The following is a 23,371-nucleotide window of genomic DNA, read 5'->3' as shown; positions in this document are numbered from 1 at the left end:
TATCCGGGCCGACTCAATCAGTTCCGGGCCCCCGGAAGAGGGCCGCTTCCTCATTGCTAGCTGGGTAAGTAGTGTTTTGCTACAGAGTTCTACATGTATATGACCTCATATCAATTTTAAATAATTGATTCTCTATACAATTCATCATACGTAAGCTAACCCCTGGCCCCCTCTAGAAATCCTCGCGGCCGCACTGGTTTGATTGGGAGAGGTTTGCTGGACGGTGAGGACCCAATCACGCAGCAGATCCGATTGCTACCAGGGAATAAAGTGGGAAAGTTACATCAACTCTTAAACTATGCACTACTTTTCAGATAACTTAACCCTAACCTTCCCACAAATTTTCTTTAAAGTCAAACCAACTCCTGTGCCCAATTTTGGCCACCCCTACCCCCTAGGCAAGGTAATTTGTGTAAGCAATATTGTAGTATCCAGGGTTGTGGTCAATTCAGAAAGTAAACCAAATTATAAATGTTCCAAATTGAAATGTTTTTTTTAGTTTTTTTGAATTTCAGTGTACTTCCTGGATTGACTGGAACTTAAATGGAATGGCCCCCAACCCAGGTAGCTCCACCCTGACCTTGCCCTCTGAAAGGCTATGTGGAATCCTCGCCATAACTCAACTCTGGACCTTGAAGCCAGTGCCGCTGCATTTGTTCATTGTTCCCTTCTAATCAGGGACTGATTTAGACCAGGAACACCAGGTGTGTGCAATTATTAGGTAGAACAAAAAACCAGCAGGATCCAGACCTCGTAGGGTAAGAGTTGAATACCCCTGGCCTATGGAGTTAGGGGTAGATTTGCGTACTGTAGTCTCTGTAGTTTAACCTGTCTCTACTGTATGTGTCACCGCCCTACAGGTGGAAGAGAGACTCAGCTGGACAGCAAGTGTCACACCCAGTGTCCAAACTGCCAGTTCTGCAGTTTGTGTCCATCAAGAGGAGAGACTGTGGGGAATGGGCCATCCCAGGGGTCAGTGGGATTCTTTAAACTCCTTCCTTCCTCCCTCCTCTGTCTAACCCTCATCCTCCACATACAACACCTAAAACACTCACATTCTGTTAAAGTTCCCCAAAGCACACACATCCCTGGGTCGCTTGTCTTTTCCGTTTGCTGCAGCTAGCGACTGGAACTGGACAGTTTGATCTTCATCTCTTCATTCAAAGACTCAATCATGGGAACTCTAACTGACAGTTGTGGCTGCTTTGAGTAATGTATTGTTGTCTCTACCTTCTTGCCCTTTGTGCTGTTGTCTGTGCCCAATAATGTTTGTACCATGTTTTGTGCTGCTGCCATGTTTTGTTGCTACCATGCTGTGTTGTCATGTGTTGCTGCCATGCTATGTTGTTGTCTTGGGTCTCTCTTTATGTAGTGTTGTGGTGTCTCTCTTGTCGTGATGTGTGTTTTGTCCTATATATTTTTGGTTGTTTTTTTAATCCCCCATACCCGCAGGAGGCCTTTTTGCCATTTGGTACGCTGTCATTGTAAATTGTTCTTAACTGACTTAACTGAACAGAGAGCAGATCCACGAGCTGGGTCTGGAGGTCAGCAGGCTAGAAAGAATTTAATTTCCTCATATATTTTATGAGGGACACTACTTATATTTTTCATTTTGTGTTTGTTTAGTTGACATAACACATGCTTCTTTCTCTGTCCCTCATCTACTTCTTAGGCTTATAATGGCTATGTAGATAACCCAAGAAAAAATGACAACTCTTGGATGGAAACAGTTGCTGTCAACTTCCAGGATGATACTGGTATATCAATGATTACTCTTATAATATTACAGACACTGATAAACAACAAGTTAAGGCAGTCTTATCTATGCAGAAACAATGTTAAATTCAATGAAAACAATAAGGATTTGGCTATTATCACAGCAGGATATGATGCAACATGTTTCCTTATACTTATAATTGTTCCCCATTCAGCTCTTTATTTGTACATACATTGCAGTTCTCTGAAATGTAGATTCTTGTTCTGGTTACCTAGGTAACAGTTTGAGCGCGCTCCCAATGCAAGCGGGCGATGATGCAAGTCCACTGGATTGACCTTGACTCAGTCCTATCTCTCTATGCAAGCCACTCCAATTTCTTGGAGGTGGTCGCTAAGGAGAGGCATGCTCACTGGTAACCAAGGAAACCGTGTTTGGCCGAAGTACTAAGATGATTCGCACTGATGTTGGTGCAAGGTTGAGTAGAATATAGTGATGGAATTTTGAGGTAGTGTGACCTCAAGTGGTGACACACTGTCCTCAAGTTCAAGAGGATTGGCCAGAGCAAGGCCCTGCAGCATAATCACTGTTTTGGCATCATGGCCTTGGTCAGGGAGTAACAAAAAAAGTGGTGTCCACCAATGACTACTCTGTAACCACTCCCTCTGTAATCAGGGCTGATGGGAACATGGTTTGCTCAAAAGAAGACATGCTCTCATTGTTTCTTTGTTACTCCCTGACACCGAAATCAAAAATTGCCATGATCAAAAAGGCATTTTAAACTATATTGGTCTGTTTTTTTGGTGATGCCAAGTGTTATATAAAAACATATCAATTATTATACTTTGGTATATATGTTTAGGGTTAGTTGGTGGTGAAATGTTGTCCTTTTTTTTGTATTACAAAATGTAACATGACTGACCACACACTACTGCAATGTAGCTGATGGCACGTGCAAACGACACGATACCAAAGAAAAAGAACCAAGAACTACACTACCCGAAAGGCTTTGCATATACTGGTTGACTACGTGGCTCCGACGTTCCTCTACAACCGACCGGGGTGATTTAAATTTAGACGGAGTAAGAAGAGGGGCAATTTAGATCTGTCTGAAATTGAATGAGTAGCTAGCTAATACTTTGTCGTTTAAAGCAACATTTATTATTTTCATTCATACGTTTGGATTAACGTTTTGCGATGTCTGGAAAAATCAAGAGCCGAATCGCGGCAAATGCCGACTTGTTATCTGGAAGTGTGTCTTGCGATGAGCGCATTTTACGAGACTGTCATCAGTTGTACATCGATGCCGACAGTGGTGAGTTAGATTGCTAGCTAATGTCTGATCAAATGAAGAGATCAACCAATTTCAACAGGCATTTGCAGTCGGAATGTCATTCAGCCTGTATTCTAGTTAGCTATATTTGGTATGACTCATTGATTCGGGTAGGTATTATTTGTCGCACGTTCAAACAGGAATCTAACAAAAACTTCGTAAAGTACAAGGTTGCCAACAAACGCATATAAAGTAAATTAGCACGATCAATATACCTAGCTAACGAATAAGCATCAACTCACCACGTAGTTTATTCTTAATGTTTGTCCATAGGCTACCAGAGTGAGGACAGACATTTTTCGTAATAAACGTGGTGAGTGAAAAACATAATGAAATAGCCCACTCCCTACCCGGTATCTTATTCGCCCGCTATACAACTTTGTTATTTACGACGTTTTTGCAACAGATTCCTGTTGGAATGTTCAACAAATTATACCCACCCGATTGATTATGACTAACGCGTCATTAGCTAGTAGCTTGCTAGTAATATTACGTTAAAAGGTGCTTAGTTTGTGTCCATCCACTCTATAGTGATACCATTTTATTTCTTTATGTTATAACGTGCATTTTACGAAGACATCAGACGTTGGGACTATAAGGTTCTATCTTAACAAAGCATAGTTCTGAGCAGGGCTGGCTCCAGGTAAAAGAAGTGGCTTAGGGCAGGGCTTTCCGAATTTGTTAAACGAATGAGTTTGGGCAGTGTTGCCAACTCCTCAGTAAGGAAGGTAGCTATTGGCTGTCCTAAAAGTCGCTAAATGACGACGCCACCTAATTTGCATAATTGGCCATGTGTATGTAATTGTGATTGACGCTGTTGGAGAGAGGAATAACGTCGTGGGAGAGACAAAGTGAGTAAAAAAACACCCTAAATATGTTTAGAACTACAAATGAACTTTTTTCTGTCGATTCTTGTTTGTTTTTTTATGTCACAATTGGGACCGGCAAAAGTGACCCAAAAGCGACACTCTGGCGGAGTTACTTAGTTTTTTATTTAATTTTTTATTTATTTATTTATTTTTGTTTAGTTTTCATAATTTGGTTTGGTTTTTAACCTTATGGTCCACTTAGGAGCCTACAACAATTCACAGTAAAACATAATTTTTTTTAACCATAACCTGTTTTACTTTTTTTTTGTATACAATCTACATTAACAATCTAAATGGACCAAAAAGAGACAATAGAAAAAAACTGGCAATGGCAATGTGAGAATTATGGTAATTAGTCTGGCCCAAATTCAGGTTAATTAAAAACAAAAAAAAACAAAAAAAATTGACCCCCCCTCCACACACACAGGCTGTGCTGGCTCACAGAAAGTGTGGGTCATTGTCATTTTGGTCAAGGCTCTCTATGGCAGGTTCAGCAACTGAGGGAGCTGACTTAAATGAGTAAGCAGCTGATGTGCCAAAAAGCTGCAAAACATTATCAGGCAGCTGGTGCTCATAGCAAGCCTCACCAGACATGGAACAGTGTTCAGCGATAGCTAATGCCATGGTGGCCTCAGCCTTTTTTGCAGAGTAATTTTTTTAAACCATAAATGGCAGTTTGTTTTGGGTGGAACTGTTATAAGGCTTTGCCTTTTGAGTATGTTTTAGAGTTGTCATGTGTTTTTTTTTTTACATCACTAAGTTTGGTGTAGAAATCAGCCTTACAATATAGGCAGTATGCCCGTGTATCATCTCCATTAAATGGCTTCAACCAGCCTTTGAGTTCAGGGTTTGATTCCCACTCCTTTCTGTATTTTTGAGTGTACAGTTTAGACTGAGACATGATGAGCTAGCCAGCTAGATTTTTAGTTTGTCACAGAGGCACACACACATTGGACAAGGTGAGTAAATAAATGACTGAGGCTGTGTGAGTCAAATGCAGTGATTTTTGTGCAGTGATTTATTTTAGACAAAGAACATTTTACATCCCATCCTGAATGTAAGCCAGGGTGGGATCAGCCAGCGCCGGCTTCCCGCATGCGCGATTGATTTGCAGTCTGGACGTGGAGGCAGCACCCGCTGCTCGTTAAGAAGAGTAAGAACAATATGTGTTTTCACGTCAGTGTCTCAAAGTCTCCAATAACACCAGAAAAAGTCGCTAGATATGTCGCTAGTTGATTTTTTTGAAAATGTGTCACTAGAGGGGTCTGAATAGTCGCTAAATATAGCGACCAAGTCGCTATGTTGGCAACACTGGTTTGGGAAACCCTGGCTTAGCCCTGGCCCCCAAAATATGTTTTTGTATGTATTATTTTTCTTCAATCTGTGCTCAGCCATAAGGTTCTATCTGGCACATAATGTTAAAAGGATTTCAATAGAGAAGTACATGCATTTAATGGTTAAATAATCACATAAAATATATTCATGTTCATCACACATTTGTTAAAGCGATAGTGTATTTGTAATTTTAGGGAACTATCTTATGGTTAAGAACCAATTTATGCTTGATCTGAAAATGTGGTCGGCGGCGCCGTATGGATTGTGTAACGCAATTGCGTAGCCTCCAGAGGCACACAGAGGCCAAATTGAACTCCGTACCGCATCGCCGTGCACCTCTCAAATGTTTTTTGCAATGCGGAGGGCTCCGTATAGCTCTGCATTGACATGAACCAAAATGTGCGCTCCTAGTGGCCGGGGACTTTATTGCAGGGAAATTTAAATCCGTTTTACCTCATTTCTACCAGCATGTTAAATGTGCAACCAGAGGGGGGGGGACTCTAGACCACCTTTACGCCACACAGAGACGCGTACAAGGCTCACCCTCCATTTGGCAAATCTGACCATAATTCTATCCTCCTAATTCCTGTTTAAACGAAGGCAGGAGCACCAGTGACTTGGTCAATAAAGAAGTGGTCAGATGACACAGATGCTAAGCTACAGGACTGTTTTGATAGCACAGACTGGAATATGTTCTGGGATTCTTCCGAAGGCATTGAGCAGTACACCACATCAGTCACTGGCTTCATCAATAAGTGCATTGATGACGTCGTCCCCACAGTGACCGTACGTACATACTAGAGGTCGACCGATTAATCGGCATGGCCGAGTTCAAGTTTTCATAACAATCGATAATGTCTTTTTCGATGCCGATTACATTGTAATCCACGAGAAGACTGTGTGGCAGGCTGACCACCTGTTACGCGAGTGCAGCATCAAAAGGACCTTGTGGCTGCAAGGAGTCAAGGTAAGTTGCTAGCATTAAACTTTGATTATTGTTTTTTTTTTTTATAAGAAATCTTCACATAATCACTAGTTAACTACACATGGTTGATATTACTAGGTTAACTAGCTTGTCCTGCGTTGCATATAATCAATGCGGTGCCTGTTAATTTATCATCGAATCACATCCTACTTCAACTTTGCCAAACGGGTGGTGATTTAACAAAAGCGCATTTGAGAAAAAAGCACAATCGTTGCACAAATGCACCTAACGATAAACATCAATGCCTTAATTAAAATCAATACACAGAAGTGTATTTTTTTAAACCTGCATATTTAGTTAAAATAAATTATCGTTAGCATGCAATATTAACTAGGGAAATTGTCACTTCTCTTGTGTTCAGTGCAAGCAGAGTCAGGGTATATGCAGCAGTTTGGGCCACCTGGCTCGTTGCAAACTGTGTGAAGACCACTTATTCCTAACAAAGACCATAATTAATTTGCCAGAATTGTACATAATTATGACATAACATTGAAGGTTGTGCAATCTAACAGCAATATTTAGACTTGGTTTCCACCCGTTTGTTAAAATACGGAACATTTCCCTATTTCACTGAAAGAATAAACGTTTTGTTTTTCAAAATGATAGTTTCCGGATTTGACCATATTAAGAACCTACGGCTTGTATTTCTGTGCGTTTATTATAATTAAGTCTATCATTTGATAGAGCAGTCTTGAGTGGTGGTAGGCAACAGCAGGCTCTTAAGCATTCATTCAAACAGCACTTTACTGCGTTTGCCAGCAGCTCTTAGCAATGCTTGATGCACAGCACTGTTTATGACTTCAAGCCCATCAAATCCCGAGATTAGGCTGGCAATACTAAAGTGCCTATAAGAACATCCAATAGTCAAAGGTATATGAAATACAAATGGAATGGAGAGAAATAGTCCTATAATTCCTATAATATCTACAACCTATAACTTCTTAACTGGGATTATTGAAGACTCATGTTAAAAGGAACCACCAGCTTTCATATATTCTCATGTTCTGAGTTTAACTTAAATGTTAGCTTTTTTACATGGCACATATTGCACTTTTACTTTCTTCTCCAACACTGTTTTTGCATTATTTAAACCAAATTGAACATGTTTCATTAATAAAATTGATTTTATTGATGTATTATATTCAGTTAAAATAGAAGGGTTCATTCAGTATTGTAGTAACTCATTATTACAAATATATATATATATACATATTTTTTTTTAATAGTCAGATATATCAGTATCAGCTTTTTTTGGTTCTTGTCCGTGATTTATTTAGAATTCAAGGCATACTTAAACAGCATGGCTACCACAGCATTCTGCAGCGATACGCCATCCCATCTGGTTTGGGATTAGTGGGAGTATCATTAGTGGGAGTATCATAGGACAATGACCCAATACACCTCCAGGCTGTGTAAGGGCTATTTGACCAAGAAGGAGAGTGATGGAGTGCGTCATTAAATGACCTGGCTTCCACAATAACCGGACCTCAACCCAATTGAGATGGTTTGGGATGGGTTGGACCGCAGAGTGAAGGAAAAGCAGCCAACGAGTGCTCAGCATATGTGGGAACTCCGTCAAGACTGTTGGAAAAGCGTTCCTCGTGAAGCTGGTTGAGAGAGTGGCAAGAGTGTTCAAAGCTTTCATCAAGGCAAAAGGTGGCTACTTTGAAGAATCTCAAATATATTTGTATTTAACTCATTTTTTGGGGGGTTACTACATGATTCCATATGTGTTATTTCATAGTTTTGATGCCTTCACTATTATTCTACAATGTAGAAAAATAGTAAAAGTAAAGAAAAACCCTTGAATGAGTAGGCGTGTCCAAACTTTGGACAAGTACTGGACATAAAAGATGATCAAAGATCACTATCATGAAGACAGGATATTTAAAACACAACTTGGAAACTCTCCTCCCTTTGAGAGCAAATGGATTCTCTTTGAAAATTAACAAAATAAGCAGAATTTTTAAATAATCAAGAACAATTCTTGAAGTTAAATCACAACTTTCAAGCAATGGAAAAATAAATCTGACAAATTCTAGTCTGTGTGAGAATTACAGTGTAAGTTCAGTTGTTTCACAAGCAATTTTTAAATGTATTAGCATCTTAGTTTTACAGAACCCAACATTAGCATATCAATGGTGAAAGTTCTAAGGCCATTTTGTGACAAACAAAGCAATGACTTTTCATAGCGCGCATACTTCTATACATTTGCCATATTAAAATGAACTATTAGTTTATCTAGCAATCTGTGTACATTAAAGAAAGCACATTCACAAAAGTAACCTATATAACCATCACATATGGATATAGAAATTGAGTTGCAAAGGAAGAATTGATTAACACATCGTCAAATAATCAACATCATAAATTTTAGGGTAGATTATGAGCTTCTTTGTTGCAATAAGAATCGAGACGGTCTGCCTCTACCTAAATCCCAAGATTTCTGCATTTTATGACGAGTTTGGATTTCCTCAGTCTAGGTTCCAACAACGTCACTCCAACAAATCACTTTGGAGATTATTTGTGCCCTGTTATAACAAATCTCTCTGTGCGTCATGTAGAAATTACCTTGTCAAATCATGCTCTTTTTCGCATGCTTGAAGTTCTGATTGCAACTGCTCTATTTTGCGCTCTGATGTCCTCTGGGACTTCAGTCATATCAAGCATGTTCAACACTAGTTTGTGTCACAATTCACTTTTTCCAAGTATAAACACAAGCTATAGAATTAATGTCTTTTATTTTATTTTTTTAATGCATGCCAACATATTGCCAGTAATGAAGAATTTCTTCCCTAGTCAATTAAATGTCAGACCATTCTTGCCTTTCTTGATCAAATCATTAATTTGAGATTGCCGTAACTCAAACATATCTGTTGCTTGCATATTCTCCTCCATGCATGTGTTCGTTATATATATATCGGAGAATCTAATGAAATAAACTCCAAATGATCCGTAAGATATATTACGTCGGGATCACCATTAACTGTAGTGGGCAGTAATATGTGAATATGCAGTATATTATAAACTCAGCAAAAAAAAGTCCCTTTCTCAGGACCCTGTCTTTCAAAGATAATTTGTAAAAATCCAAATAACTTCACAGATCTTCATTGTAAAGGGTTTAAACACTGTTTACCATGCTTGTTCAATGAACCATAAACAATAAATGAACATGCACCTGTGGAACGGTCGTTAAGACACTAACAGCTTACAGACAGTAGGCAATTAAGGTCACAGTTATGAGAACGTAGGACACTAAAGAGGCCTTTCTACTGACTCTGAAAAACACCAAAAGAAAGATGCCCATGGTCCCTGCTCATCTGCGTGAACATGCCTTAGGCATGCTGCAAGGAGGCATAAGGACTGCAGATGTGGCCAGGGCAATAAATTGCAATGTCTGTACTGTGAGACGCCTAAGACAGCACTACAGAGAGACCGGACGGACAGCTGATAGTCATCACAGTGGCAGACCACGTGTATTAAAAAATAAAAAAATAAACACCTGCACAGGATCGGTACATCCGAACGTCACACCTGCGGGACAGGTACATGATGGCAACAACTGCCCGAGTTACACGAGGAACGCACAATCCCTCCATCAGTGCTCAGACTGTCCTCAATAGGCTGAGGCTGGACTGAGAGCTTGTAGGCCTGATTGTAAGGCAGGTCCTCACCAGACAACACCGGCAACAATGTCGCCAATGGGTACAAACCCACCCTCGTTGGACCAGACAGGACTGGCAAAAAGTGCTCTTCACTGACAAGTTGTGGTTTTGTCTCACCAGGGGTGATGGTCGGATTCGAGTTTATCGTCGAAGGAATGAGCGGTACACCGAGGCCTGTACTCTGGAGTGGAATCGATTTTGGAGGTGGCGGTGTGTCACAGCGTCGTCGGACTGAACTTGTTATCATTGCAGGCAATCTCAACACTGTGCGTTACAAGGAAGACATCCTCCTCCCTCGTGGTATCCTTCCTGCAGGCTCATCCCGACATGACCCTCCAGCATGACAATGCCACCAGCCATACTGCTCGTTCTGTGTGTGATTTCGTGCAAGACAGGAATGTCAGTGTTCTGCCATGGCCAGCGAAGAGCCCGGGTCTCAATCCCATTGAGCACGTCTGGGACCTGTTGGATCGGAAGGCTCGGGCCATTCCCCCCCAGAAATGTCCAGGAACTTGCAGGTGCCTTGGTGGAAGAGTGGGGTAACATCTCACAGCAAGAACTGGAACATCTGGTGCAGTCTGAGGAGGAGATGCACTGCAGTACTTAATGCAGCTGGTGGCCACACCAGATACTGACTGTTACAAGGCGTTATTCTAAGCATGGTCAGAGAGAGCGAAATCATAGCCTGAAAGGCCATGGGTTGGAGAGAGAAATAAAGTGTCATCACAGCAGGTCAGGAACAAATAAGAGAATGAACAATTTAATCTTAGACCCTTTTATAAGCATCTGAGTTGTTTGGTCAAAAATGAAGGTTTTGAATTCAATTGTACTACTGTAAAGTTAAACTCCAATCAGATACACTACACGACCACCCTTGCATACATAGCTTCGTCTACGGATTTGAAGTTGTTGTATTTCTCCAGCCACATCCCTCAGCTTTTTACTGAAACTGGTGGGGAGGACACTTTGTTAATATTTCAATTAGGATTGCCGCTTTAACGTAACTACCAGCAGGAGTTGTTAGCAATAGCTAGCGGTAGCTAGATTAGTTAGCTAGCTATAGCTTAGCGGCTAATACTAGTAAGCTAACAAAGTTGATAAATAAGCATTATGTGAAACTCATCAAATCGATGCGCAAGTTTACCGCTAGTATTTATCTCATAGCTAGCTAGCCGATGTTCCCGTGGTGCCGTGTGGCTCAGTTGGTAGAGCATGGCGCTTGCAACGCCAGGGTTGTGGGTTCATTCCCCACGGGGGGACCAGGATGAATATGTATGAACTTTCCAATTTGTAAGTCGCTCTGGATAAGAGCGTCTGCTAAATGACTTAAATGTAAATGTAAATGTTCGCTTATCTAACGTTAGCTAATTGTCCTGATCACATCCCTCATCTGCTGTCTCTATTCTAGGGCTGGTAGCAGTGGCCCAGTCAGTTGGCGTGACTCTGCTGGCACCCAGGAAAAAGATCACTGTCATGTTGATGGGCAACCACTCTGCTGGCAAGAGCTCCTTCATCAACTGGTAATGTTCAATCAAATCAAGGTTACCATTGACAATGCCAGAAGAGGTAGAGAGAAGGATGCACTTTGAAAAGTATTCCATCAGGGACTGGGACTTTTCTGTACACTGATACTTCCTGTCCCCTATGCTTCCTTTTGCTTCAGTCATTGTAATTATGTCCCATGGTCCATTTGTTAATGTGTGTCATTGTGTGTGTGGACATGAAAGCCAGAGAGAGTGCTTGTTAATGTCTGCTGTAACTTTGTTTCAGGTATGTGGAGGAGCACATCCAGCGTACAGGAGTGGCCATTGAGACGCAAGGCTTCAGCTTTGTTACTAGTGGGCGCAAGAGAGAGTCTCTCACAGTGAGTACTGCTGGTACACTTCAGTTTGCTCCTCAATTCATGCACTTTGGTTGAGGTACTTTACCTTTTCACTGAGTAAGTGCTCACACGGTGGATATTTGTTCTTCTCGCAGAATGTAAACTTTTGTTTCTTGCTGTATTTCAGGGAAATGCCACGCTGCACCTTTACCCACACTTCAAACCTCTACACGAGATCAAGGGTAAGACTTCAGAGTTGATTCAACCTCATTAGTCTGCGTCATAGTAAGACTCAGGAAACACCTCCCTCCCCTGTGTTATATGATGCGATAGAAATACAATGGTGATGGCAGCATGACTGACGGCCCATTCTAAACATTAGTTAGCACTTTGAGTGAAATGCATGAAAATACCGTTCAATTAAAGGGCTCTCGCTCCCTTGCTCTGCCTGTAGGTGTGTCTGAGTACCTGGGCACTGAGATCTGCACGTCGCGGCAGAAACGCTTCAGCCTAGTGACGTTTGTGGACTCTCCTGGCCTGGTGGACGGGGACATGAAGTACCCCTTTGATGTGGACCAGGCCATCATGTGGCTGGGTAGGTCACCACAATATGCTGGTGTAGGGTGTGTAATTTTGTGAATATACAGTAACATTCAAACGTTTGGACACACCTACTCATTCAAGAGTTTTTCTTTATTTTTACTATTTTCTACATTGTAGAATAATAGTGAAGATGAAATAACACATCTGGAATCATGTAGTAACCAAAAAAATGTTAATCAAATCAAAATATTTTATATTGGACATTCTTCAAAGTAGCCACCCTTTGCCTTGATGACAGCTTTGCACACTCTTGGCATTCTCTCAACCAGCTTCATGAGGTAGTCACCTGGAATGCATTTCAGTTAACCGGTGTGCCTTGTTAAAACGTCTTTGGGGTAGGGGGCAGTATTTTCACGTCCGGATGAAAAGCGCGCCCAGAGTAAACTGCCTGCTACTCAGGCCCAGATGCTAGGATATGCATATTATTAGTAGATTTGGATAGAAAACACTGAAGTTTCTAAAACTGTTTAAATGATGTCTGTGAGTATAACAGAACTCATATGGCAGGCAAAAACCTGAGAAAAAATCCAACCAGGAAGTGGGAAATCTGAGGTTTGTTATTTTTCAACTCTTTGCTTATCCAACATACAGTGGAAATGGGATCATATTGCACTTCCTAAGGCTTCCACTAGATGTCAGTCTTTAGAACCTTGTTTGAGGCTTCTACTGTGAAGTGGGGGTGAATGAGAGGGGATTGAGTAAGGTCTCTCCCAGCGTGCCATAAACTGACTACGCGCGTTCACGTGATAGTTAGCTTGAGTTCCATTGCATTTCGGAAGACAAAGGAATTCTCCGGTTGGAACATTATTGAAGATTTGTTAAAAACATCCTAAAGATTGATTCTATACATCGTTTGACATGTTTCTACGGACTGTAACGGAGCTTTTTGACTTTTCATCTGGACCTAGTGATCGCGCCTCATGAATTTGGATTACTGGGCTAAACGCGCGAACAAAAAGGAGGTATTTGGACATAAATTATGGACTTCATCGAACAAAACAAACATTTATTGTGGAACTGTGATTCCTGCGAGTGCATTCTGATGAAGATCATCAAAGGTAAGTGAATATTTATAATGCTATTTCTGACTTCCGTTGACTACACAACATGGCGGATATCTGTATGGCTTGGTTTTGTGTCTGAGCGCCGTACTCAGATTATTGCATGGTGCTTTTTCCGTAAAGTTTTTTTGAAATCTGACACAGCGGTTGCATTAAGTAGAAGTGGATCTAAAATTCCATGCATAACACTTTTAGCAATGTTTATTATGAGTATTTCTGTAAATTGATGTGGCGCTCTGCAAAATCACCGGATGTTTTGGAACTACTGAACATAACGCGCCAATGTAAACTGAGATTTTTGGATATAAATATGAACTTTACCGAACAAAACATACATGTATTGTGTAACATGAAGTCCTATGAGTGTCATCTGATGAAGATCATCAAAGGTTAGTGATTAATTTTATCTATATTTCTGCTTTTTGTGACTCCTCTCTTTGGCTGGAAAAATGGCTGTGTTTTTCTGTGACTTGGCTCTGACCTAACATAAATCGTTTGGTGTGCTTTCGTCGTAAAGCCTTTTTGAAATCGGACACTGGCTGGATTTACAACGAGTGTATCTTTAAAATGGTTTATAATACATGTATGTTTGAGGAATTTTAATTATGAGATTTCTGTTTGAATTTGGTGCCCTGCACTTTCACTGGATGTTGGTCAGGTGGGACGTTGGTGTCCCACGTACCCTAGAGAGGTTAAAAGGTCATTGGAATTTCGTTCCTTTTTAATGCGTTTGAGCCAATTCGTTGTGTTGTGACAAGGTAGGGGTAGTATACAGAAGATATCCCTATTTGGTAAAAGACCAAGTCCATATTACAGCAAGAACAGCTCAAATAAGCAAAGAGAAATGACAGTCCATTATTACTTTAAGACATGAAGGTCAGTCAATCAGAAAAATGTCAAGAACTTTTGAAAGTTTCTTCAAGTGCAGTCGCAATAACCATCAAGCGCTATGAGGAAACTGGCTCTCGTGAGGACCGCCACAGGAAAGGAAGACCCAGAGTTACCTCTGCTGCAGAGGATAAGTTCATTAGATTTACCAGCCTCAAATAAATGCTTCACAGAGTTCAAGTAACAGACACCTCTCAACTGTTCAGAGGACACTGTGTGAATCATGCCTTCATGGTTGAATTGCTGCAAAGAAACCACTACTAAAGGACACCAATATTAAGAAGAGACTTGCTTGGGCCAAGAAATACGAGCAATGGACAGTGGAAATCTGTCCTTTGGTCTTGAGTCCAAATTTTAGATTTTTTGTTCCAACCGCCGGGTCTTTGTGAGACACCGACTAGGTGAACCGATGATCTCTGCATGTGTGGTTCCCACCGTGAAGCATGGAGGTGGGGGTACTTTTCTGGTGACACTGTCTGTGATTTATTTAGAATTCAAGGGGCACTTAACCAGCATGGCTACCACAGCATTCTGCAGCGATACACCATCCCATCTGGTTTGCACGAAGAGTGAAGGAAAAGCAGCCAAAAAGTGCTCAGCATATGTGGGAACTACTTTTAAGACTGTTGGAAAAGCATTCCTCGTGAAGCTGGTTGAGAGAATGCCAAGAATGTGCAATGCTGTCATCAAGTGGATACTTTAAAGAATCTCAAATATAAAATATATTTAGATTTGTTTAACACTTTTTTTTGGTTAATACATGATTCTATGTGTTATTTCATAGTTTTGATGTCTTCACTATCATTCTACAATGCAGAAAATAGTAAAAATAAAGAAAAACCCTCAGATGAGTAGGTGTTAAATACTTTTGACTGGTACTGTACTTTTGACTTTATCGCATGCTTTCATATTCATCTCTGTCTGTGTTTCATCATGACACACACACACCATCTGTGTGTAAAGATTTGTTTTTGTTTATCTATCTGGCTAGTTGAGAAGAACATAACAGGCTCGTCTCTGTCCCCTCCCTCCCAGGCGAGCTGTGTGACCTCATCCTGGTGTTCTTTGACCCCATGGGCCAGGCGCTGTGCAAGCGCACCCTCAACATCGTGGAGAAGCTCAACGAGAAGCACGGTGACCGCCTGCGCTTGTACCTCAGCAAGGCCGACGAGGCTGGGGGAGAGTCGGACAGACAGGTACACACACACTGTAGTGGGAAATTGGAAATTCTCTATTACACACACCGTATACATATCTACATTATGAGCAAGGTTGACAAGGGGCTGGGAGGAAGTTAGCCAGTTTGTTATAATCTAACAGCTTGAAGTTTCAAACATTAGCTAATCAGAAAATGTATCCCTGTCGTGATTGGCTCTTTCAGAGGGTGATGATGCAGATAGTCCAGGAGCTGTGCAAGCGGCCGGGACTCAACAAGTGTGGCTTTGACATGCCTACCATCTATGTCCCCAACCCCAGCAAGGTAACTACCGCACCGCACCCACCTTTTTGTACACGGCACCTGAAAGTGTGGTGGCACTGGGATCCTCATCTCTCCCAAGTGGACATTCTCTCTTTCTCCCCTGACCCATCTGTCTATCGCCTCCTTTGAATTCCATGCTGTCACAGTTACCAGGCCTTTCAAGCTTAACATCCTTATCATTTATCGCCCTCCAGGTTCCCTTGGAGAGTTCATCAATGAGCTTGACGCCCTGATAAGTTCCTTTCCTGAGGATGGCTCACCTCTCACAGTTCTGGGTGACTTTAACCTCCCCACGTCTACCTTTGACTCATTCCTCTCTGCCTCCTTCTTTCCACTCCTCTCCTCTTTTGACCTCACCCTCTCACCTTCCCCCCCTACTCACAAGGCAGGCAATACGCTTGACCTCATCTTTACTAGATGCTGTTCTTCCACTAATCTCATTGCAACTCCCCTCCAAGTCTCCGACCACTACCTTGTATCCTTTTCCCTCTCGCTCTCATCCAACACTTCCCACACTGCCCCTACTCGGATGGTATCGCGCCGTCCCAACCTTCGCTCTCTCTCCCCCGCTACTCTCTCCTCTTCCATCCTATCATCTCTTCCCTCTGCTCAAACCTTCTCCAACCTATCTCCTGATTCTGCCTCCTCAACCCTCCTCTCCTCCCTTTCTGCATCCTTTGACTCTCTATGTCCCCTATCCTCCAGGCCGGCTCGGTCCTCCCCTCCTGCTCCGTGGCTCGACGACTCATTGCGAGCTCACAGAACAGGGCTCCGGGCAGCCGAGCGGAAATGGAGAAAAACTCGCCTCCCTGCGGACCTGGCATCCTTTCACTCCCTCCTCTCTACATTCTCCTCTTCTGTCTCTGCTGCTAAAGCCAATTTCTACCACTCTAAATTCCAAGCATCTGCCTCTAACCCTAGGAAGCTCTTTGCCACCTTCTCCTCCCTCCTGAATCCTCCTCCCCCCTCCTCCCTCTCTGCTGATGACTTTGTCAACCATTTTGAAAAGAAGGTCGACGACATCCGATCCTCGTTTGCTAAGTCAAACGACACCGCTGGTTCTGCTCACACTGCCCTACCCTGTGCTTTGACCTCTTTCTCCCCTCTCTCTCCAGATGAAATCTCGCGTCTTGTGACGGCCGGCCGCCCAACAACCTGCCCGCTTGACCCTATCCCCTCCTCTCTTCTCCAGACCATTTCCGGAGACCTTCTCCCTTACCTCACCTCGCTCATCAACTCATCCTTGACCGCTGGCTACGTCCCTTCCGTCTTCAAGAGAGCGAGAGTTGCACCCCTTCTGAAAAAACCTACAATCGATCCCTCCGATGTCAACAACTACAGACCAGTATCCCTTCTTTCTTTTCTCTCCAAAACTCTTGAACGTGCCGTCCTTGGCCAGCTCTCCTGCTATCTCTCTCAGAATGACCTTCTTGATCCAAATCAGTCAGGTTTCAAGACTAGTCATTCAACTGAGACTGCTCTTCTCTGTGTCACGGAGGCGCTCCGCACTGCTAAAGCTAACTCTCTCTCCTCTGCTCTCATCCTTCTAGACCTATCGGCTGCCTTTGATACTGTGAACCATCAGATCCTCCTCTCCACCCTCTCCGAGCTGGGCATCTCCGGCAAGGTCCACGCTTGGATTGCGTCCTACCTGACAGGTCGCTCCTACCAGGTGGCGTGGCGAGAATCTGTCTCCGCACCACGTGCTCTCACCACTGGTGTCCCCCAGGGCTCTGTTCTAGGCCCTCTCCTATTCTCGCTATACACCAAGTCACTTGGCTCTGTCATATCCTCACATGGTCTCTCCTATCATTGCTATGCAGACGACACACAATTAATCTTCTCCTTTCCCCCCTCTGATAACCAGGTGGTGAATCGCATCTCTGCATGTCTGGCAGACATATCAGTGTGGATGACGGATCACCACCTCAAGCTGAACCTCGGCAAGACGGAGCTGCTCTTCCTCCCGGGGAAGGACTGCCCGTTCCATGATCTCGCCATCACGGTTGACAACTCCATTGTGTCCTCCTCCCAGAGTGCTAAGAACCTTGGCGTGATCCTGGACAACACCCTGTCGTTCTCAACTAACATCAAGGCGGTGACCCGTTCCTGTAGGTTCATGCTCTACAACATTCGCAGAGTACGACCCTGCCTCACGCAGGAAGCGGCGCAGGTCCTAATCCAGGCACTTGTCATCTCCCGTCTGGATTACTGCAACTCGCTGTTGGCTGGGCTCCCTGCCTGTGCCATTAAACCCCTACAACTCATCCAGAACGCCGCAGCCCGTCTGGTGTTCAACTTTCCCAAGTTCTCTCACGTCACCCCGCTCCTCCGCTCTCTCCACTGGCTTCCAGTTGAAGCTCGCATCCGCTACAAGACCATGGTGCTTGCCTACGGAGCTGTGAGGGGAACGGCACCTCCGTACCTTCAGGCTCTGATCAGGCCCTACACCCAAACAAGGGCACTGCGTTCATCCACCTCTGGCCTGCTCGCCTCCCTACCTCTGAGGAAGTACAGTTCCCGCTCAGCCCAGTCAAAACTGTTCGCTGCTCTGGCACCCCAATGGTGGAACAAACTCCCTCACGACGCCAGGTCAGCGGAGTCAATCACCACTTTCCGGAGACACCTGAAACCCCACCTCTTTAAGGAATACCTAGGATAGGATAAAGTAATCCTTCTAACCCCCCCCCCCCCCCCCCTTAAAAGAGTTAGATGCACTATTGTAAAGTGGTTGTTCCACTGGATATCATAAGGTGAATGCACCAATTTGTAAGTCGCTCTGGATAAGAGCGTCTGCTAAATGACTTAAATGTAAATGTAAATGTAAAGTCACTGGATGTGCCAACATGGGCAATCTTGGACTATCCTAGCTAAATAAATAAAATGTATGTATACTATGTTTTGAACTTCACTGCCACCTGCTTGTCCCAACCCCAGCCCAGTCGCTGTGTGAACCAGATTGAGGAGGCATGTCGCACCATCGAGAAGACCATCAACCAGACAGTCCAGAACACACTCAACTCACTAGAGAAGGACTGTGATCTTATCACTGAGGCCATTGCAGATACACTCAGCCAAGACAGGTAACGCATGCATGCAGTGTGTTTTACACCTACACTCATTCTCAACTTGCTGATAAAGACTGTATGACTGAGGATATTGTAGATGACACACACATCACGGATCTTCTCTCCTTTCCAACACAACAATAACCCCCCCCCCCCACCACCCTCTCTTTCAGGCAGACCAGTGTAGATAACCGGCGGGCGCGCTGTAAAAGCTGTTTGTTGGCTTTTCTGGGCTTCAGTGTCCCCTTCATGCTGATGGCAGCCCTGGTGCTGGGCAGCTTCTCCAAAGAGCTGCTAAAGATGGCCCTGGGGGATGACGGCATCGAGGCCCTCTCTCTCTACCTGGTCAGTGTATTTGTAAGAGAGAGACGGTGTTGTTAGTCTGACCGTGGTTGTGTGTGTGTGTGAGACGAGTCTGGGAATTTTTGTGTTTGTGTGACTCTCTGCCCCCCCCCCACAGGCTCCTGTAGTGAGAGTGTTTGACTCCATATCCGTGGAGTACCAGCTCTACAGTTGTGGCGGACTCATCTTCCTCTCCTTCCTACTCCTCATCCTTGCTCGCTTCTCCTTCAGGTAAGAGCTGAGCACACTCACAAACTGCGGCATCTTGTTCAAGTACCACCAGTTATCAATTAATTATGCCTAAAGCATCTCTCTCTACCTCTGCAGGACTCGGCCCACTCTCTCTGGCCGACAGAAGAGGCAGCTACAGGAAAAGCTGGATTATGTGCAGGAGGTGGTGAAGACAAAGAAGGTAGTGTGTGTGACCATGCAGTGGTATGTGTGTGAGCATGCAGTGCTGTGTGTGCTTGACCACTAACTGTGTGTATCTCTCCCTTCCTGTAGAAGAAGCTCTATGAGGAATACCTTCGCCAGAGTGTGGGTGATCAAGATATGGACTGAAATAAAATGGAGGAAACCACTGAAGTACCACTTAACATTCCTACTGTAGAGGACCAAATGTAATGTAGGGTTTAAACTGTTCAGGCTTTACCTTCCTGGCCATGCCTTATGGTGCATTCATGACAATTCTGAAACTCAGAGTTAAAATTAACATAAGTTGTTTGTGTAGAGCAGGGCTGTTCAATGTCAGTCATGGAGGGCCAAAGCACTTCTGGTTTTCATCCTTCTAATCAGAGACTGATTCAGACCTGGGACACCAGGTGAGTGCAATTAACTACCAGGTAGAAACAAAAAAGTGTTTCGGCCCTCCAGGACCGTAATTGAACGGTCCTGGCGTACAGCTTCCTATTGGTTGATTGTGATTCTTTCCAAGTGGGAGAACTCTGGCCTCCTCTTTCTACAACGAATGTCCAAGTAAAAAATGTCTTGAGTTTCCGAGTTGTCTTGAACGCACCATTTACGTGTCACTCCGGAGTACGCAGGGTGACATGGGAAAATGTAATCCTTGTCCAAGTGTTGTCAGTCCAATATCTGTTCATTCATGTAGTTGTAAACCATAGATCGCCTCAATTTCTGATAATTTGAGCATTCAGAACCCAACTCCTAACTCTGGCAATCACTGTAATATTAATTTCCCAATATTTTTCACTACCATGTTACCTGATTGTTGTTTTTAAAATCTACCTAACGTCATGGGACCTGCATTTTTGTGTGAGATTAGATTCTGTTTACAAACTACATTATGAATTGAACAAAGCATTTTATATACGTTTTTACAATGTTTGGTATCCAGTTGTGCCTGTTTGCTACTCCAGGCTTCAACATCTCAGACAAACACCTATGGTGCAATATAAACCAATAATAACATATGAGGATCATGGGACCTGTATTTTTGTACAAGGTGAACTCTCAGCAATCAATGTCTCTGAGCAAATCAGCATTTAAATGACTTATGCGATACTATTTACTTGCTGTTCCACACGTTTTCTGACCATGAATGTCAATTGTTTCTAACTGTAAGACTAATGAATAAGCACAACGGCTGCGTGTTAACAAGCAGTTCACAACCATGACACTGAGGATCTGTTGATTATCAGTGATGTTTTACTTTCTTTTCCTACATTGTTAGTACGTTTCATTCAAAATTATATAAATGCAAATGTTTGTACAATGTGTTCTATTCAGCAGGGGTCATGCATTTTTAGGATATCGATCCCATGTTTGGCATCAGCCATGTAAACCTCTTTATATATATATGGGCAGTGAGAAAATTGTCACATTTGTTAACCTATTGTGTGGTGTGTAGTACCTACAAATTGGATTTGAGCAGGCAGCATCACATTTTCAAACCATTTAACATGTTTAGACATTAAATCAACCGGCCTACACCCCAAAGAGCAAGCTAACCAAAAGCACAGTGGCCAGCAAGAACTCTAGAATGAAGAAACCTGGAGAGGAACCAGGCGTGGGTGGCTAGTCCTCTTCTGGGTGCCCCGGGTAGTCCAGGCATACTGTATTTCAGAAGCTCCTCTGAATAGTTGAGGGAATGGAACATCCTGACCATGAGAGGGTGTTTTGGGGACTCCTTAGCAGGGGGCAGGTCCTCCTGGGGTGTGGAATTGGATGGAACCTAACACTCTGGTTCTGTGATAAGAGAACAGAAATTAACACACATTGATGCATCTAACTTCTGCCTAAAACTGGTCATGTTAATGACATTTCACGTGATGTAGCCTACGTTTTGTCATGAGGTGAAACCAGGGACGGACTGGAACAAGATATAGCCCTGGGAATTTCAAGTGTAAAGGGTGAGGGTGAATGCTGCGTGAAGGCGTGCTGCTGTGCTCCCTTAGTGTATCCTGTAGGTTGGTCAATAGTAGGCCTAATAATAAGACAGTAAATCTAAATCACAGGTAGGCTCAGTTCTGTCATATATCAATGTCAGAAACCATTCCCTCAGTTGAGTCAGCATTGAGTCATACACTACATGGCCACAAGTATGTGGACCCCTGCTCATCGAACATCTCATTCCAAAATCATGGCCATTAATATGGAGTTGGTCCCTCCTTTGCTGCTATAACAGCATTGACTCTTCTGGGAAGGCTTTCCCCCAGATGTTGGAACATTGCTGCAGGGACATGCTTTCATTCAGCCACAAGAGCAATAGTCAGGTCGGGCACTGAGGTTGGGCGTTCAGTCCTGGCTCGCAGTCGGCGTTCCAATTCACCCCAAAGGTGTTCGATGGTGTTGAGGTCAGGGCTCTGTGCAGGCCAGTCAAGTTCTTCTACACTGATCTCGATAAACCATTTCTGTATGGACCTCGCTTTGTGCAGAGGGGCATTGTCATGCTGAAACAGGAAAGGGCCTTCCCCACACTGTTGCCACAAAGTTGGAAGCACAGAATCGTCTAGAATGTCATTGTATGCTGTAGCGTTAAAATTTCCTTTCACTGGAACTAAGGGGGCTAGCCCAAACCATGAAAAACAGCCCCAGACCACTATTCTTCCTAAACCAAACTTTACAGTTGGCACTATGCATTCAGGCAGTTGCTCGGTAGGGAGTGTTGCAACCGAGGACAGACGATTTTTACGTGCTACGCGCTTGTGTGGCCTACCACTCAGTGGCTGAGCCGTTGTTGCTCCTAGACGTTTCCACTTCACAATAACAGCACTTACAGTTGACCGGGGCAACTCTAGCAGGGCAGAAATTTTATGAACTGACTTGTTGGAAAGGTGGGATCCTATGACGGTGCCACGTTGAACGTCACTGAGCTCTTCAGTAAGGCCATTCTACTGTGAATGTTTGTCTATGGAGATTGCATGGCTGTGTGCTTGATTGTATACACCTGTGTGGGTGTGGCTGAAATTGCCCGAATCAACTAATTTGAAGTGGTGTCCACATACATTTGGCCATGTAGTGAATCTCATTCAAACCATAGAAGGCTGTTGGTCCTACCTTACATGGTCAGCAGGCAGCTCAGCAATGCACTTTTTTCTGCAACCCTGCCAATAACCCCATCACTCTCCCTTGCTATCTCTATCGGCAGCAGCCAGCGTAGGCCTACGGAACGTCTTATGCTTGCTGTTTCTCTCAATTTCTCCATGCCACCTTTTCTTTTTCTCTTCATTATGACGCCACAAGACTACTCCGAATAGTTACTTGGAAAACAGAGGAAGACGGAACAAATCATAGTTTGATAGAGGTAGCTAGATCAGGGCTCTTCAACCAGGTTCCTGGAGAGCTACTCTCCTGTAGGTTTTCAATCCAACCCCAGTTGTAACTAACCTGATTCAGTTTATCAACCAGCTAATTATTAGAATCAGGTGCGCTAGATTAGGGTTGGAGCGAAAACCTACAGGATGGTAACGCTCCAGGAACAGGGTTGGAGAGCCCTGCTCAAGATGGATAAAACCCATTTTTGCATGGACATTGCCATTGAGGGCTTCCACCATGTGAAAGTAGTCAACTGGGCGGGAGGCAGGACTTTCAATGGGTTGAGGAACGATCACGTGATTCCATCTGGGTCATCAGGAAGGATCGACAATTAATTATTTAAGAGAAAGAGAGAAAAAGTACAGTTGAGGAGCATGCCCACGCAGGTCCGATCAGACCGGCCTACTGGAATATTCCTGCATTTCCCGAAGG

The 23,371-nt window shown here is 43.5% G+C and overlaps 1 protein-coding gene and 1 long non-coding RNA gene across 2 annotated transcripts; one reads left to right on the top strand and one right to left on the bottom strand.

Moving 5' to 3' along the window:
* Positions 1-2,584: 2,584 nt before the first annotated feature.
* LOC139578789 (uncharacterized) lies at positions 2,585-20,899 on the top strand. The gene is made up of 12 exons (XM_071406807.1): positions 2,585-3,029; positions 11,310-11,421; positions 11,672-11,765; positions 11,911-11,965; positions 12,178-12,318; positions 15,311-15,471; positions 15,657-15,755; positions 18,693-18,838; positions 18,997-19,168; positions 19,284-19,396; positions 19,493-19,577; positions 19,670-20,899. Exons 1-12 carry the CDS (start codon positions 2,912-2,914, stop codon positions 19,724-19,726), a joined length of 1,353 nt encoding a protein of 450 aa, XP_071262908.1. The 5' UTR covers positions 2,585-2,911; the 3' UTR covers positions 19,727-20,899.
* On the bottom strand, positions 20,813-23,006 carry LOC139578790 (uncharacterized). The gene is made up of 2 exons (XR_011675617.1): positions 22,682-23,006; positions 20,813-21,370 (listed from the first exon to the last, which is right to left on the bottom strand). It is a non-coding gene; the product is annotated as an uncharacterized lncRNA (long non-coding RNA).
* Positions 23,007-23,371: the final 365 nt, after the last annotated feature.

This window comes from Salvelinus alpinus, chromosome 6 (assembly GCF_045679555.1).
Source record: "Salvelinus alpinus chromosome 6, SLU_Salpinus.1, whole genome shotgun sequence".
Classification (NCBI taxonomy): domain Eukaryota; kingdom Metazoa; phylum Chordata; class Actinopteri; order Salmoniformes; family Salmonidae; genus Salvelinus; species Salvelinus alpinus.
This window is presented reverse-complemented; position numbering and strand designations above follow the sequence as displayed.